General features: G+C 38.1%; 1 protein-coding gene across 8 annotated transcripts in view; it reads left to right on the top strand.

Annotated features, from left to right (window-relative positions):
• PLEKHA5 (pleckstrin homology domain containing A5) overlaps window positions 1–17530 on the top strand; it is a 168290-nt gene that overhangs the window by 113455 nt on the left and 37305 nt on the right. For all 8 annotated transcript variants that reach the window (XM_071551357.1, XM_071551363.1, XM_071551360.1 and 5 more), the window contains exons 8-12: window positions 582–682; window positions 1574–1689; window positions 7434–7898; window positions 13160–13628; window positions 15489–15572. In XM_071551357.1, the coding sequence (XP_071407458.1) occupies window positions 582–682; window positions 1574–1689; window positions 7434–7898; window positions 13160–13628; window positions 15489–15572 (1235 nt within the window). The remainder of the gene's footprint in view (window positions 1–581; window positions 683–1573; window positions 1690–7433; window positions 7899–13159; window positions 13629–15488; window positions 15573–17530) is intronic.

Raw genomic sequence — 17530 nt, 5'->3', positions numbered from 1 at the left:
GCAGTAGAGAGCAGATGTTATTGTTCTTGTCCCTGAGTTAGAGGCTTGACTTCCCTCTGCTCTTCAGTTTTGCAGTCATAGGCAGGTAAGCACTGATCCCCAGGAAAACTGTACAGTGGCTATTGGGAGTGTTTTTCATAAGGCAGGTTCCATAAGGCAGCTCATGTGCTTAAACTTGTACAGAACTGCAACACTCGGGAGGGGCTTTTACACTTGTCCGTCTTGGGGGGAAGTCAGAGGTGGCTGTTTTCAGGTGGCCAAGATTTCACGGTGCTTGGCAGCTTGGTGGCCAAGATTTCACGGTGCTTGGCAGCTTTTTAGGGCCACCCAGTTGTGTGATAAATATCCCGTGGCACATGTTGGGGCTCCCCATTGCTCCTGGGCACTGCCCCCTTCTGGGCTGCACACAGACACCTACTGCACAATGAATTTGGCTCTGCTTCTCTAATGCCTTTTCCTCCGAGTTAAACTTCTGGTTAGTGGTCGTGTGTGGTGAAACACAAGAGTTTGGCTGAAGTGTCTGAATACAAATGCCACGTGTCAAAACACTGTTTCTCTAATCAAAGACTGTGCATTCACAGATGAGAAAGAAGAAGGAATACTAGGTAGCATTCTTCTGCCTAGTTTCCAGATCTCTATGCTGTCTGCTGAGGACCATATTAACCGCAAATATGCCTTTAAGGTAAGGGAATCAATTTTTCCATTTGATTTTATATCTGAAACCACAATAGCCTGGTGATAAGAACTCATTTTACAGAGTTATTATGCAAAACAGGATTGACAAACAGCTTCTGAGACTGATTTTTGCATGATACTGTTGCAGAAGTTTCAAGTATTTATCCTGGTGTAAATGTAGAATTACTAGAATGGGAAAATTAATGGATATCACTCAGTAGGAGTATCTTAGATCTTAATTACTGTGTGGTGCTTTAGTAGAGTTATAGACCAGTATCTGCAGCTAGTCTTACCCCACTAATGAAACTTCTTTACATGTAAATAAAAATAAGGATTTATTATCACTTAAATCACAATGTTACGTGAATCATTGTTAGGAGTGTTTCACAACTGATCTTTTTAATCATGATATAAATTACTTCACTAAACATTTTCTCCTGACTTTTTCTGTTACTGTTTTATGAGCTCCTTTTGGCACTTCGCTTGGTCTTCTAACCAACGCATCATTTATTTCCAGTGGTAAGTACAAATGAAAACTTACTGTATCATTCAATATCATGCCAAAATCTATTTCAAAATCTTATTTATCATAATTATATGAATTTACATTAATAAGTGGTCAATATAGTTTTTAGTAGATTGAAGAAATTTAAGGGCTTTTTTTCAAGTGTATTAATGAAGAAACAGCTATGATTGAAAATCACAGGCAATTGTGAAAATAGGAGTGCAGTGACCGAGAAACATTGTAGTATTCCTTTTAATATTTTTATCTGATAATATTATTTGCAGAAATCTTATTATATAAAGCATTAGAGTGAGCATGCAGTAACAATATTTGCCTCTTTTTTTTTACAGAATCTTATATTTTTATTGCAATGACCATGTCATTTCCAATCAGGCAGCTCATCCAAACATGAGGACCTATTATTTCTGCACAGATACAGGGAAGGAAATGGAACTGTGGATGAAAGCCATGATAGATGCAGCACTTGTGCAGACAGAGCCTGTGAAAAGGTAACGTGGATTGATAAAACAGTGGAACAGTGTATTGCTTTCTCTTATTTAGTTTGATTTATGTAATGAAAGTGTGTTTCTGAAAACAAAATGTAAATTGGCTGAAGTAATTTCTCCTTATATTGCAGACCCCTTACTAACTTAACAATGTTGTATAAAATTCTGAGGTAGTAAAAATGATCTTAAGTTCTTTTCTGAATATTGATTGTAAGCAGCTAGAAAAAAAACCTGACTATTCCTTTAGCCAGTGGCATCAAAAGAAGTGCAGTGACAAATATTGCTGTGTGCAGGCATGTTTGACTTCCCCTGCCCTCCCAACTGAATAGCAATAGCAGCTCAACTGGTGGTAGCCCTTGGCTTAAACCTGTCATAAGTCTCAAATTCAAAACTGGAGTTTCTGACTAAATTAAATGCTTGTACCTATGGGCAACCTGTGGGGAGCCATTCTTGTTCATCATTAAGCTGTCATCAAATTTATACTTACCTATCTGGAGCCTTATCTTTATGTATCCATGTGTTGACAATGAAAAGCAAGTTATCACCGGGAGCCTTGTGTTCTCAGGAACAGAATCTTGTCTGCTGCTGTCTATCCGGTGAGAATCGTTTTCTCTCAGAGTGTGGTCCCTTGGGTCAGCTCCATGACATCTGTAATGGAAAACTCATCAATTCAAAGTTTAAAAACTCCTCATTATTGATGGCACAGAAGTTATTGCTGATGGCTGCTGTCACTTGATCTATTCTCCACTCTGTTAGTTCGTGTTACCCTGGAGCTAAATGAATGTCAGCGATGCTGAGAAATTTTAAGTATAAAAAATAGTTAAAAAATTGCATAGACACAGTACCAGAGAAGCTCAGTGAATAATAACCTTAATCTGAAAAATCAGTTTTGTATTGCAGATACAGTGGTAACTTACCTATGGAGAAATTATTAAACCAAATCAAATCCACTGAACTTCAAACAAAAATCATATATCAATTGTATAAGCACTTTGTAGAAAGAACAACAGTGAAGGGGGTCATTCTGAATCTTTTTTTGAATAGCTGAAATAACCTTCATTTTGTATTTTTAATACTCTGGATATCTGCCAAACAAGTGTAAGAAAAGCAACTTATGTAACACAATCTTGCTGTTTTAATTCAGACAAGAAACCTTAGAATGAAACAGAAGTAGATGTGACCTCTTTGAAAACTTTGTTAGTAACCTTGAAATAGTTACTCCAGGGAAAATACATTTCAAGACGAAGTCTCAAAGACTTTCAAGTCTGTTAGCTGTAATAAGGAAGAAAATCCTGCAGACATCTGTTTTCTGAGGAATCCATCTTTTGGCTATCAAACCAGTTCTTAAAATGAAACAGCAGGATATGATCTTATGCAGAAGAAATACTGTTTCTTTTCTGTAAAAAATCTGTTAATTATTAAGTGTTTTATTACCTCATCTCTAAGTAACCTAAAGTTTGGCATGCATGCAGCTCTAAGAATAAATGGTTTTGGTTCACTCAAATTTAGCCAGTTCTTTTATTTCTCAATTCTGTTTTTTGTAGAGGTTCTATCATCGTACTGAATACATTTTTCTAACAGGCTACATGCTTGCCACACAATAGACAAGTTATTAAGAATTGCTTCCTTAAATACTCATGCAAGCTCTGGTTCAGCCACTCTTAAGTGCTTGCTAATATAAACTGCCCAGTGATAAATCAAGAGGTTTTGCAGTTTCTTAGAGTTAGCCATATAAAACAGAAATGAGATACTGAGATGAGAAAATGTGACCGTTTTTCTCAAAATCAATCTGCATTAACATCAGAAAATCTCCCTTCTGATGCATAGCTGCAGGGAAGGACAAATGCTATGTGGTCCTATTGACTTAATTGTAATTACTCCTTTCTAAACATTTTTAATTTACCTAGATAGTAAATTCAAGTTTAATAGTGTACTGAGAGACCTCTCAAAATAATTAAACACAAATAATGTGGTCAGTGAGGAGTTTATGACTCAAAACATGATCTCAAACAACCTCTCTGGACTAGCAAAACATCTTACTTAAACCATGTTGTGTCACTGTGGGCTACAGTTGAGTTGTATCTGAGTACTTGCTTGTATTTGTAGATGGCAATGTCCACCAACATCCTGATTTAACATTTTTACCCTAAATGGTGATTTCTCTGCTCTCCCATGTTTGTGTCATTTTCGTATCCTATCACTGTCAGCTTGTATATAGAGCTTTAGTTTCTTCTCAGGGATGCAGCATATACTAAGAAAAGACTTCTTTTTTCCTTCTAGTGTAGTTCCTTTCCCTGAACAGCATAAGTTAGGCTGCCAAAAAAGCACTTGTTAGCATTGTGACATCCACAGTGGGGGCTTACTGACGTCACTGTGCTTGGAAATGATGGCTTTTTCTTTTCAAATGCCTCTGCCTGGCTTTGTTAAATCACAGTCCTCACATCCATCTGATAATTAATCACATGCTTCCCCCCCCCTGCCTCCAGTCCTTTCAGAATTACTTATTTATATAAACCAGCATAAAACAGTACTTTTCCTGTATTATAGTTCTGTACTTATTATTCCTTTTTGGTTCTAGAAATCTATAAATGGCATCCAGCATATGCTGAGAGACATGTGTTCAATCCTCATTCTCTTCCCCTTCTTCCTATACCATCCTCAAATAGCCTGCAAATCTTGTCTTTGAGAGCTAGCTATAAATATGGAGCCAAATATACATATGGAACTATGTTTCTTACATTTGCCAGTTAGTTTCTGAACATTTTTTTCCCATTGGGATCCTTCACTGTGGAAAGAGATCCCTTGCTCACACAGACATGCCTGATTTGGTGCACCGACTCCAAGGAGAGCCCAAAAGTCTGTTGGAACATCAGTCCTTCAGTCTCGACACTATCACAAAGAATGTCAAATATAAATGTTTGGCTCTGCTGTGTATAACCATAGTAACAAGTGATGCAGCACTGAGATTGCATGGAAAAGCAATTTTGTGGTTTTGGAGTTTCTTGGGGTTTTTTTTAATTAAGACAGACAGGGAAAAGTAATGTGAGAGTGTGAATTGAACACTGTTCCGAGCCTTGACTTGGCCACATACAGGATGAATGTCCTCAGAGATGCCACTCTCCCTCTGCACTTTGGATTTGCCATCTGTAAAATGGCAGCTGTTTCTCTGCTGTAAAGGTTGAGAAATATTTATAGGAACTGTTATATAAATGGGTAGATGGTGCTATTAAGGCATGCTGCATATATTAATGTCCGTGTTTAGGATTGTTTGCAAGGGAGTCCTTACATTTATTTGTAAACTTCTGAGTGCTGGCTGAAAGCTGAAAGCACCCTTTTTTTGTTTGATAATTGTGGGAAATGGAGTTTTTCATTCAGATTCCTGTTTGGGAGATTCCTTTAGTTTGTGGTAGAAGACTAGATAGTACAGTTTTGAGGTAGGAGTGAGAAGGTGATCCATTTTTTTCCTTTTAACCTTGAGAAGAAACGTAGGCAGAAGTGTTTGGTTTTGGGAACAATTGAAAGTCTGGGGGGGAGGAAATAAAAAATAAATTTAAACCCCCCTCACTTCAGTATTTCAGTAGGAGATTTCTTTGCTAATACTTGGAAATTATAGAAAAGGTGATGTAGGTGTAGCAGTTCCACCTCTCTCACAGAAGTCACATAAAAACTGTTTCTGCATGAGGTTTTTTTTCTCTAGAAATTATGGTCAGCAGAAATATTACACACTCCTTTTTTTAACAGAAAACATCAGCTATATCTAACATCTGCATTTAATAGTGATGTATAAGAAAAAAACACAGTGTTTAAAAATAATGCCAACACATGTTGCCAAAGAAATGTTCATGTTAGGTTATGGGTATGAATGTTTTCATTTGCAGTACATTTGACACACATGTACACTTTCATGTTGGCAGCTCAGGAGTAATCACTGAATAAAGAGGACTATTTTGGTCTCCTTATATTCACTTATAAAGTGAGTTTTGGGGGAATTTTATAACACCATGAAGTATCAAGCAGAGATTGGGACCATCACAACTGTGTCAGGAAGAGGCATCAGGGCTGGGAGAATCACACCCCTTATTAACCTCCAGAGTGCATGAACATTTTCATTGTAACTCACGTACAGGATCCAGAGGACATTGATGTCTTGCTGTTTCTGACTGATATGTTCAAAATGATGTATTTCTCAAGGCAAGAGTCTCTTGATTCTTTTCACATCACGGAGCCTTCATAGAAAAGTAGGGTGGTAATGAGAGATGCATTTAAAATTGTGCCCAATATTATAGCAATGGGTAGTATTTTATAAGGACCTTACATTTTTCAGTCCTTTCTGTATTTGAAGGGGGTCTGTCCCAACTTAGTTGGCCTTTTGGGAATTTGAAACTTAAATAATGTGTTGGGGAAGTCTAGGCTTGTTGAACATTTAAGCCTCTTGCTCAAGATGGGGTAAGCAATAATGCTTACAGCCATGTCTGTAGCTGGTCTGCTTTTCAGAGGAGTGGTTGTATTTGAGCTCTTGGTCAGCTGTGTATGTGGTGGCCTTTTTACAGACATTTGAACTGGGCACAGTAATAGAGATGAATAATGCATTTGCAAAAAAGATGCAAAACTATAAAGGGTTAATCTGGCGTCATCCTAAAATAAAGTGTTGTTCTTAGGTTGGTTTTATACAGAGATGTAATCTTAAAGAATTATATCTCTTCCTCTGCTTTCCTCCCATACCAAAAAATGTTGATCAAAACACTTTAGGCTGGTGAGCTTTTTTTCCTAGTGAACTGAAAAAAAGTCACAATTTCAGCTGGACTTGAACTTCAGGTTCCCAGTATGGAAAAAACATACAGCTTCTTGTTCTTTTGAAATTTTAAAAAGAAGATCACTAATAGAACTGCATAGATTGAGTACTTGTGTAAATACTGTAAAGCAGTAGCAGCTCTAAAAATATCATTATTTTTGTGGTACTCTTCCCTAAGTCAGCAGCTATTTTCCCCCTTAAAATTAGAAAAGCCACAGTAATTTTCCACAAAAATTATGCCAGCCAGAGTGATAACATACCAGACAAACCTAATTGATACCAGTGACCATGACAAGTCATTTGCTTTCTCTAAAGGAGCTCATTATATGTTAAATTCAGCAGCACTGTGAATCACAAGCTGACTTTAAAAATCCTCTGAATTTCAGTCTGTTGACATTTGGAAGCTGTAACTCTTGGAGAGCCACAGAATATTTTTACTCTTCGAATGTCCAGCCCTCCAGGAACTGAATGTCCACTTTTCCAAACTCTGGCTTTATTTCCTGTTATGCACATTTTTTCTAAGGGGTTAATTGAAAGTTGACTGGAAAAAAAAATTACCTCATGTTATAACTGCTTTTAAATAGCAAAGAAAAGAGAAGCGTAGAAGAAAAATACTCACATTCTGCAACCAGAAAACCCCCAAATCAAGTAATGAAAAAGCAAACCAAGCAAACACTACCCCCAACACTGAAACAAAACTAAAAATAACAGAAAAAAACAACCAACCAAAAAAACAACAAATAAAAAAGAAACAAACCAACAGCAACAAAACCCCACAACCTGTCCTTGATTATTGTGAGAATATGTCCTGATTTTTTCTTTCCAAGTTGCAAAATTGTTGTAAAATGTCTGGACAGGGATTCACTGAAATAACTCTGATAAGACAAATACATTCACTTTTAATTTTTTATTACTATATTTAATGAATCTTTTGTTGTCATATATTCCCTTCCAGAATAGAGAAGCTAACCATTGAAAATACATCACCTCGAGAGGTAAATAATATTTCAAACCACCGGGTGCTAATTAAGCCAGAGACACATAATAACCAGAAGAACAAAGAAGTGAACAAAAATGAGGAGAAGAAAGCTTTGGAAGCGGAAAAGTATGGATTCCAGAAAGTTGGGCAAGACAAACCACTAACAAAAATTAACAGTGTGAAGCTTAATCCTTTGGGATCAGAGTACAGGACTTTACCCATAAGCACCATTCCGGGTGGCCACTTCAGGGCAGTCCATCTGAATGGCTCTGAGGGCAAAGCTGGAGGTGTCCTGGCAGACACTGGGGATGGAGCCCATCACAACGCAGTTCCGGCACACATTGACTCTGAGCGGGTCATGCAGAGAACCAACTCCATGCTGCAGCTGGAGCAGTGGATTAAAATACAGAGAGGGAAGGGACAAGAGGAAGAAACAAGAGGGTAAGTATTGTGAATTTTTTTTTTCTGCTAAGTTTTCTAGCGAATAATTCTTACACCTGTATCCTGGTTAGGTTCTTTAGTTTTTTGTCTATATGACATAAATACATTATTCATTGTTCTCTGTAAGAATTGTCTGCTCAGAACAGATTTATTAAAGTTGCTCTTTTATTGCCATTTGAGCAAATATTAGCAAAATATATTAGTAACTCCTGAAGTAAAAATGGCCAGAAACCCTTTTTTGGGTGGTAGAAATTTTTCTGTCCTAGCTGAGAGATGTCATCAGTCGAAACAATTCTTTTTCCTTTTAAAATCTGTTCTTGAAATTGTCCTGTCTTCTGCATTTTTTATTCACAATTTCTTGTTTAAAATTCTTAGAAAATATTCCAGGGAGCTTTTAAACTTTAAGCAAGTTTAATTGAAGAGAGACAGAAGCTTTACCTAAGAGTAAGACATAGATATCTAAGTAACTTGATGCTTGAAGCTTCTCTTCTCATGAAATTGAATATCTCCCAGTTATAATATTGAGTTCTAAGCTTATTCATGAAGCTTTAAAATTATGTGTGTATGACTGGCAATATTGAATGTCATGCTGATAGCAATTTCTCTGTCTGACAGAAGTGTAGGGACATTGCTTCCAGGCTGGCTTACAGACAAGCAGCTCTAGCAAGAAAATATAAAAGGTTTTAATATTACATTTGATATGAAGTATGGAGATGCTATCAGAGGAGAAATTTTGAAGAGCTGAAAATTAGGGAGTCAGTGTATAAGAGAGATGGTAGAGCAGAGCTTAAGGTAGAACGAAGTTCAGAAAATATGTTTTCTGCAAATTGCAAAATATGGGGTTGGGGTCTTTTCAGTTTTTGCGAAATCTTGAAAAATTGCCATTAGCTTGACTTCTCTTTGCTAGAATTGGTTGAAAATTTCCTTATTGCCTTTAGTCCTTCATTAGATATAATTAGGAATTGTTGATGTGTTATTTCATGATCTAACTACTTATGTTGAGTATTTCAAGTTTGAACTGGTAGCACAGACAGCGCCTTGCACACCCTGACATTTATTTTATTAGGCATGTTTGCATAATGAGAACCAAGAAGGCTCTCTGATGCAGTTATTTTTTTTATTGGACTGTAAAACTTGCAACCAAACAGTAGAAATTAGAATAGCTGTGCTATTTTTCAATTGTGAACAAGTATAAAACCCCTAAAACTGATTTCATCGTGGGAATCAAATATAAGGAAGTGCCATTAACAATATGTTACTAATTAACAATATTTTATTCTTGACTACAGGGAACACTTGTTGCCTAAGTAAGGGTGGCATTGATAGCATAAATGGTGTGCATTCAAATACAGTTCTACATAAAATTAGCAAACTGAAGAATTGGCCGTGAGCTATCTTTTTTGCTTCGTGTGGAAATGGCCTTGAGTAATGATCCAAATTTCTGATGCACATGGAAATGTCTTTTAAATGTGTCTTCATTTAAATTTTATTTTTGTTCAGATCGCCAGTTTCTGGCTGGAGACAGAAATTTAAGTAGAATTGAAGTTGATGAATGAGAGTAGAAAGAAGCTCCAGTTTGTGTGAAAGCCTAAGGTTGGAGTGAGAGGCTAATAAGGATGTTTGTAGTAAGACCTGTTAAAATAATAACTTGAATTTTTGAAAAATGCAGTCTTTGCTTAGAGGAGTGTGCTGGTTTAAAGGTAAACCGCCAGGAGAAATGGACCCACCACAAGAGAGATTATAAATCAGAGTTACAATTTAATGAAAGATATTACCATAAATACACTGACACAAAGAGAAAATTGCTTTCAACTCACAAAACCCAGCAGTATAACCCAGTGTCCTAGGGCACAAACCCAAAGGGGTTTGTTAGCCCTTGTGCTGAGAGCCGTGGGGTTCCTCCAAGTCCAAAACAAAAGGAAGTGAAAAACCTGTTGGTGCAGATGATGGCTGTAGTCTGGTCAAGAGCGATGGTCTCCTCCTGTTGAGGTCCTGCTGCTCCTCTGGATCTGACAAGTGGTTCCTGAGGTCTTCTTACCCACCACTTATGTACCCTCAGGGAGCACCCAGTCCCTCCCCCAGGGCGGGGACTCACACAATGGGTGATTAACTCTGGGAGTCATGGGGTATCACTGAACTGTTGATGGCTCATTAGCAGCTCCACCTGCTCAGGCTGGGTGTGAAGGTGCCAATGACTCCCTGGGCAGCTGCTGCTAATGGTCCATTGTCCTTGGGAAATGAATAGAGGGGGTAGAATACACAGCTTTGATCACCCCCACACTGTGATAACTGGTCCCACCTGCTGAACTAGGACAAGGAGGAAAGTTGCTGACTTCTAACAAAGCTGATTTCCATGACATCTTGTCTCTCTTGTGTGTTAAAGAAATCATGGAGGACCAAACTGAGTATCTTTGGCATGTCAGACTGAAAATAATGATCATCACCTAAGGATGCTTAAATGTCAACAAATAGATTCAATTTAATAACTGTATATAAAACAGGAGCTCTTAGCTGCCCTCAATATGGAATTAAGAAGGTTCACTGTATGACTACTAATTCTTTAGAGGAATAGGCTGACCCATTAGCAGCTTGGCCAGGAAAGTAACGAGAATGAGGAAAAGGTAATTCTTGGTTCTTGAAGGTGTTATCTGCCATTTCCTTGGATCTAGACATGTAGTTTTACAAGGGCCATATGAATAAAGGGAATTGCTGCCTTGGGAAAGACAAGCCTTTTTTAAAACAAAAAGTAAACACATTCCACTTCAGTATCATTTTATAGAATTAATTTTACACAACTCACATATGAATAAATGTTTTCACCAAAAGTGGTTCAGTTAAGTGATCTTTTAAATGTGAATAAATACGGAAGGGTTGTGTGGTACTAAGAGAAGTATTTTGTTGCTGCTACCCCAGGGTGTGAAACGATCTCTCATCTTGCCCATATGAGACTCATCCTAAATAACGCTCCAGGTTTTCCATCTTTACTCTCTGCCATCCTTTGCTTAATTCACATGTGGAATTTCTGTATTCTGGGCTGGGAGGTAGTTCTGTTCTTTAGGATGAAGGACTGTTATGAGGTTTCGACGTGAGGGTATTCAGAGCATCACAGAACTGAGCCCCTGAAGGTTTAGCAGCAAAGTCGCTTTCCCAAATAGTCCAACTTGGACACCAGAACCACTATTATTAATCCTAAAGACAGCCTCAAAAGATGTCTACAAGGAGTCTATAAACAAATGTGAAAGCCTTTTTTCCATAAGGGGACATTTATTAGGAGCTATTTATGATGACATTTGCAGAAATATTTTGTTATTTCACACCCAGCCGCAGCAGTCTCCATTTGAGTCCAAGGCAGTACTCTCTGGAACTGGTTTTTAGCTTTGACTAGAATGGTATTTTTCCAACTATCAACAGTACATGGGGGTATCTCTTTTGATTTTATTGATTTTATGTAAAGTAAGGCTTAACATTGAGGCGACTGGGCTTTTTACAGTTTTTGTGGTTTAACAGTTGAAGATGAATTATGTTATCTTCTTAAATGTCCTAGAATATAAGTAATTGCATGCAGACTGCTATCTTTACATAGTAAGAATTTCAGACAACTTTTCTTCACGTTGTTCAGGATGTTTAAAGGAGCCAATAGGGTTACAGTGCTCATTTAATTAATAAAACAGGAGAGGAGCTTTAGTGAGCAAGGTGGGTGTAGCTGCCACAAGCTTCACTCTACCTGTTATGGGGTATAGCTACAATTATATTTTGGAAGTTAGAAATGCAGCCCAAAAGCATCATTTGTTTGTTTCTAAATAAGGAGATGGAAAAATGCCTCCTCATTAATGGTATGTTACTGAAGAAATTTAGAAGTATTTAAGCAGATTAAGCAGCTCTTTTACAGCAAAAGACTAGGACTTAGAATCCCTTTCCCTTTTTATTATTTTATTTTTTTCTGAGAATGGAAAGCTGCCCAATCTACAAATGGGGATAATACTTTGTTAATTCTTGAAAAGCTTCAGAAACTGTAGCAGATTTTGAACGTAGAGCTCTTTATAGCAGTTTCATCTCCAAAATGTTACAGGTGACCATAAATACTCAGCTTAACTGTTTTCAGTGAAAAGTGGGTTTTGCCATCATCAGTTTCCTTGATAGTTATTCCATAAGGATCTAACATGCTTAATGCTGGTTTACCTTGCCACTTGCTCTACATCATTTATTAAATGGTTTTTTGTGGCACTGAAATAATTCAAAGCCATCTTCAGCTTCTGGTGCCTGGTAGTGGCAGGGATTTTAGTTCGAGTTACATGTGGGGTGTAGGTGGAAGCTGCTGCCCTCTGATGGCCAAGTCGTGCCCAATTTGAAGCCAGCTTTGCTGTCTCCAAGCAAGTATCATATGCATGATCAGTAGCAAAAGGTTTTAAGAGGTGGTCATTTGCATTTTAGATAAGGAGTGAATGAATGGACATTTATAACCTAGATTTTGACCTGAAAAAACACCAAGTGCTTTGTCACATTTAGGCACACATCGATACTCAGTATGGAACATTCTGCATTTCAACTAATGCTGAAAGTTGGTAAATGACTGTGGCACTCCAGAATTTGAATGCAGCAACAAATTAAAGAATAAGGCTTTGAATTCCTATCTGAGTTGAAAAGCAATACAATATTATTATTAAACCAAGAAATATTTGCTGTTTGTTTTCACTTGAATAGCTGATATGGAATGGCTTATCCATGACAATTACAAAATATAATTTCTTTAGACAATTACTGCAGTTTTATCTTGGTCTGCTGTTAAAAAAATCCTTTTTGGTTTTTTTTAATGTCCATAGCAATTGCTCAAGATTTTCTTAGGGAAACAATAGGATATCTTTTCACTTTTGAAAACGAGAACATTTCAAATGGCCTTATATGGAAACAGTGTAGAACATTAAAGCCTTAAAACTTTGACCTATGCAGCATAGAGATGAATTGGAAGATTTGATCTAAACTTGACACTACTAGACTAGTGAACTGGTAAAAAGATGAAATGTGGATTATATCATTAAGAGCTACTCGGAGAGAGAGGGATCCAGTTTCGGCTGCTGCAGTGCATTCAGTCAGTATCATTGATTCTTTAATTGCTCTTTTGATTTTCTTGTATGTTTTTTTAATGACATTTGGAGTATTAAAAATGGTGAGAGATAGCTAGATAAACCTAACCCATACTGAAAAATTAAGTATGGCCACAATATTAATGCTGCCTGCTAATAAAAAGAAAATTTGTGTTGCAGCATAATCTCCTATCAGACATTACCAAGGAACATGCCAAGCCATCGAGCTCAGGTTTTGCCCCGGTACCCAGAGGGCTACAGAACACTGCCAAGGAACAGCAAGGCACGTCCAGAGAGCCTCTGCAGCATGACACCCTCAGCCTACGACAGAGCCATGGGGGCCGTCAGTGCCGAGGAAAAGCGACGCTCGATGCGCGATGACACGATGTGGCAGCTCTACGAGTGGCAGCAGCGGCAGTTTTACAACAAGCAGACAACTCTTACCAGACACAGCACTCTAAGCAGCCCAAAAACTATGATTAACATTTCTGATCAAACAATGCATTCGATTCCCACCTCGCCTTCTCACGGGTCCATTGCTGGTTTCCAGGGATATTCCCCCCAGAGGACCTACCGGTCAGAAGTGTCATCCCCCGTGCAAAGGGGAGATGTAACTATTGATCGCAGGCACAGGGCACATCATACTAAGGTAAGCATGTGTCATTTAATAGGGGAAGAATCTTATTGACAAGGGGGTTTGGTAGAAAGTATGGGTGTTGCCAGACTTCGCTAACGAAGATTTGGGAAGGGCTCTCCCCACCTGGGTGAGCCCTTCCAGCCTGTGCAGTGGACTTTTTAGGTGAGGCACAGCGTGCGCAGAACTGGCCCCACCGTTTAAGTCCTAAGGGTTCATTTGCCACGGCCAAGCGAGCTTGGACAGTGCCAGTGAAGTCCTCGGGACTGTCACAGCACCCGGTACTGACCAGGGCTGACCCTGCTGAGCATCCGAGATCTGATGGGATGGGATGGCAGGGAGGCATTTACTGCCAGGGGACAGTCCCCACTGAGACTCCAACTCAGGTCCTTGGGATTCCAGTGTGCTCTCCATTACCACAGGACTGCCCCCATGTTGAAAGTATATGATTGCTGTAAAACTCATGTTGCTCTGTAGTATATTTTATAATAACAAAGATTAAGTTACATCATTATTTTCATGGAGAGAGGTTTGATTTTCAAAGGTACTTAAAGGTAGTAAAAAGGCATTTTACTAATACCCTAGATGAAAACATGCTGTCCTAATATTACTGTCTGTGGTATTAACATTTCTCTAAAAAAAATTAAAATGAATCAGTAGACAGAACAGTTTGTGTATGTACAGGAATCTTTCCCCTTTCTAGCTCCAAGACTCAAAATCCCAGCTTTCTTTCCACATGCTGTTTTCTGTTCTTCAGCCACAAGTTGGGCTGCCTTGTGTTTCAGCAGAAGGTGAAATGTGTTGTTATTTTTGTGCCTTTGAGTTCTTAGGGTGACCACTAAAGATCAGAGTCTAAATACACACAACCTTAGTGCTTGACCAGTGTTAACTCTGCTGGTCTTCGCCAGCAAGAGGGAGACATGGAGAACTGTAAACCTGAGTGCTGTATATGGTTCTGCTAGATTTGTCATGCTTTTGTTGTCATGGTTTTTAATAGATTGGGCATCATTATATAAAAATTACTCCTTCAGTTGGACGTAAAATGCTCCTGAGCATTTTTCCAAAAACTTTAACTCAGGTGTCTTTGTTTCTTGATGCAGGAAAAAAAACCCTGTAACTGTATCTTAAAGCAATTTAAACAACTTAGAGTTGATTATTACATCTTAGTTTTTTAAAGTTTTCAGATCCCTGTCAACAAAGGAGTAATCTTGTTTTTACATCCTTAATGTCTCAACTGCTTTGGAATTTTAATAATCAGTGCTTTTCACACATCTGAGAAATATCACCATGTCAGTGCAGCAGAGCATGTGCTTACTTGTCCTTTCAGCCATGCTTTGCTTCCTGATATTTTTTTCCTTGTTAAACACTTCATTCTTGTATTTCATTTCAAATTTAGTATCTTTTACACAAGTCTCATGTTTCCCTTTGGGTTATTCATGCTATTTGGTTTGTATTTCATTAGTTACAAACCAGCTTTTGCTGTTAACTTAAAAACATAGGCCACTTTTAAAAGTGGGTAATTGGGAGACTGTTAATTTGAAATCAGTAGGGTTAAATTAAAGATTTAAGCTCCATCTACACAGAGATTTAGGTTTTTCAATGGGATGTGAAAAACTAAAATTATTATTTGCACAAGCTATCAGTAGGGAAACAACTATGTGGGAGAACTTTTAATTAAATAAATGATGAAAGTTGGGGTGTTTCTAAAATTTAGGCATAGGCTACTTGGGTGTCCTACATAGTAGATCAGTAAGGGAGCATAACTGGCACCAATCATAACAAATTTTCATGAGCTTGACTTTTTTTTATCATTGAAAAGTTTTTGAGTCTTTAGAAATAACTTTGGATTGTACTGTGCTATTTTTTTTTGTACAGCATGTCTTTGTACCTGACAGAAGGTCAATGCCAGCAGGTCTGAGTTTACAGCCTGTTACTCCTCAGAGCCTCCAAGGCAAAACAGTGAGTTGGTTTTTTTTTTCATTTGATGCGTCAGGGGTTTTTAAGAATAATCCTTTAAATAGAAAGAGGCAACACTGAAATTTTATTGTATTCAAAGCTTCCATAAAAGGTAGCCTTTATTTTAATTCTTAGATCTTTTTAGAGCAGGTAAAGCAGTACTCTGGTTCCACTGAATTCTGAAAATATCCTATAGGTGCTGAGTCAAGATTGTCTTTGAGAAATACAGATTTATTATTTTTTAATCATCATTGGTACATTGCTGAAATTCCTGGGAGAGGGTAGAATACATCACAGAACACTTATTTCTCCATTAATTATTTTGAAAATACTAATAGTAAAGTTTGGTTTTTTTGAAGTTCTAAAAGATATTAAAACTGCACTTTGTGTAATTGGCCTTTTTGACATCTCCCATTTTACTGTGGTAGAGCTAAAATTCTCAGTGAAGATATTTCAGTAAAGAAATATTGATGAATACCATCCACCTTCCTGATTGAAATGTGACTCTCAGCCAAAATCTAAGATATTGCCCTCAATTTATGTATTTTCTTTACCAGTTTGTGCCTCCATTCCATAATCTTTCTCTGTCCCCCTGAAATAACTGATTGCAAGAGCTATGAATTAAGAATATAGATATCTTTGGATCAGCAGCTCAGTCAATCCTTTCACTGCTTCAACCCCTGTTTCTTGCACTTCCCAGCAGGAATCTCTGGTACCTTCAGGAATCTGGGGCTTGGTACCTTGGGCAGCTGGTGCCTTGCAGATGTTTCTTTGGGGTCGGTGCCCCCTCAACTCTCCTGGGTGCTGCTGCCTGGGCTGGGCTGATGATGGGGTAAGGGGCAAAGAGGTCCAAGCTTCTGTCTGTGGAAAGCAGAAATCCTGCCCTCACAGCACTAGCGATGCAGGGGCTGGAGGAGGTAACCTGTAGGTAGCTCTGGAGAAAATTTTGCGCTGCGGTTGTTGGAAGAGTCCCAAGAGCTGTATGAGATGCACAGCACTTGCAGCAGCATCAAACATGTTTGCAACATTAGGAATGTTTAGAGATGGGTAGGAATTACTGTTCGATGGGCTCCTCTATGGACAAAAGTTTGCTTGCAAATATTGGATTTAAGTGCCATTAGTTTATTCCTAATGCACTAAAATTGGGCTTTTGCAGAACATACCGAGATGAGTTTTGATCATAAAAAAGTGGATCACTGTTCCTTTTGCCTGAAGATGCTACTTTCAGTTCTCACATTCCTAAAAATAAGATTTCTTGTGCTTTGAATTGGTGTTACTTTTCAGACTGAAAGCACTGTCATCTATTTTTGAAGAGAACTTGAAAATGTCTTGTATAGCCATCCAGATTCTTACATTTACTCTCTGAAATTAAGTATTTTAAATCCAGGTATTGAAAGAAAGAGTACTGTAAGAAGAAAAACTGCCATTAGACACTTCGGGTTTGGTGTGTTGGTTATCCCTCAAAGCAAATGGTTTTGCCAACTGAAGCTGTGTGGAAATCCCTTGCTCCCTCTTGTGGGCTCACAGCAGTGTCAGTGCTATGCTTATTCTCAGGGGTTTTTCCTCTTTATTCTAAGAAACCGGTGTTCGTTTTTCAGGGTTTTAATATGTGGTTCTCTGAAGCTTTTTTCTTTACTTCTTTGCTTTGGGGAAATTCTGTGACTTTGGGAGACAGCAAGCTGGTTTTAAGAGGTTTTGGTGTTTGGGTTTTATTTAATTTGCAGAGCTTGTGAGGAAATCAAACTGCTGGGTGAATATTTAACCTCTTGTAAGACTGACTTCTGGAGAAGTGTAAGAAACAGAAGCAAACATGAGCATAACAAAAAATACTTATGATATTAAGTGGCTCATTTTCTTTGAAGTATTGCTCATAGAAAATGGTTCCCAGGAATGGTTCAGGTAGAATTTCCCAAGCTGACCTAAACTGATCTGTGTGGAATTACCTGACAAATACCCATTTA

The sequence above is a fragment of the Pithys albifrons genome, chromosome 3 (genome assembly GCF_047495875.1).
Source record: "Pithys albifrons albifrons isolate INPA30051 chromosome 3, PitAlb_v1, whole genome shotgun sequence".
Lineage (NCBI taxonomy): Eukaryota > Metazoa > Chordata > Aves > Passeriformes > Thamnophilidae > Pithys > Pithys albifrons.
Note: the sequence above shows the minus strand (reverse complement) of the source record. Positions and strands in the feature narration are given on the sequence as shown.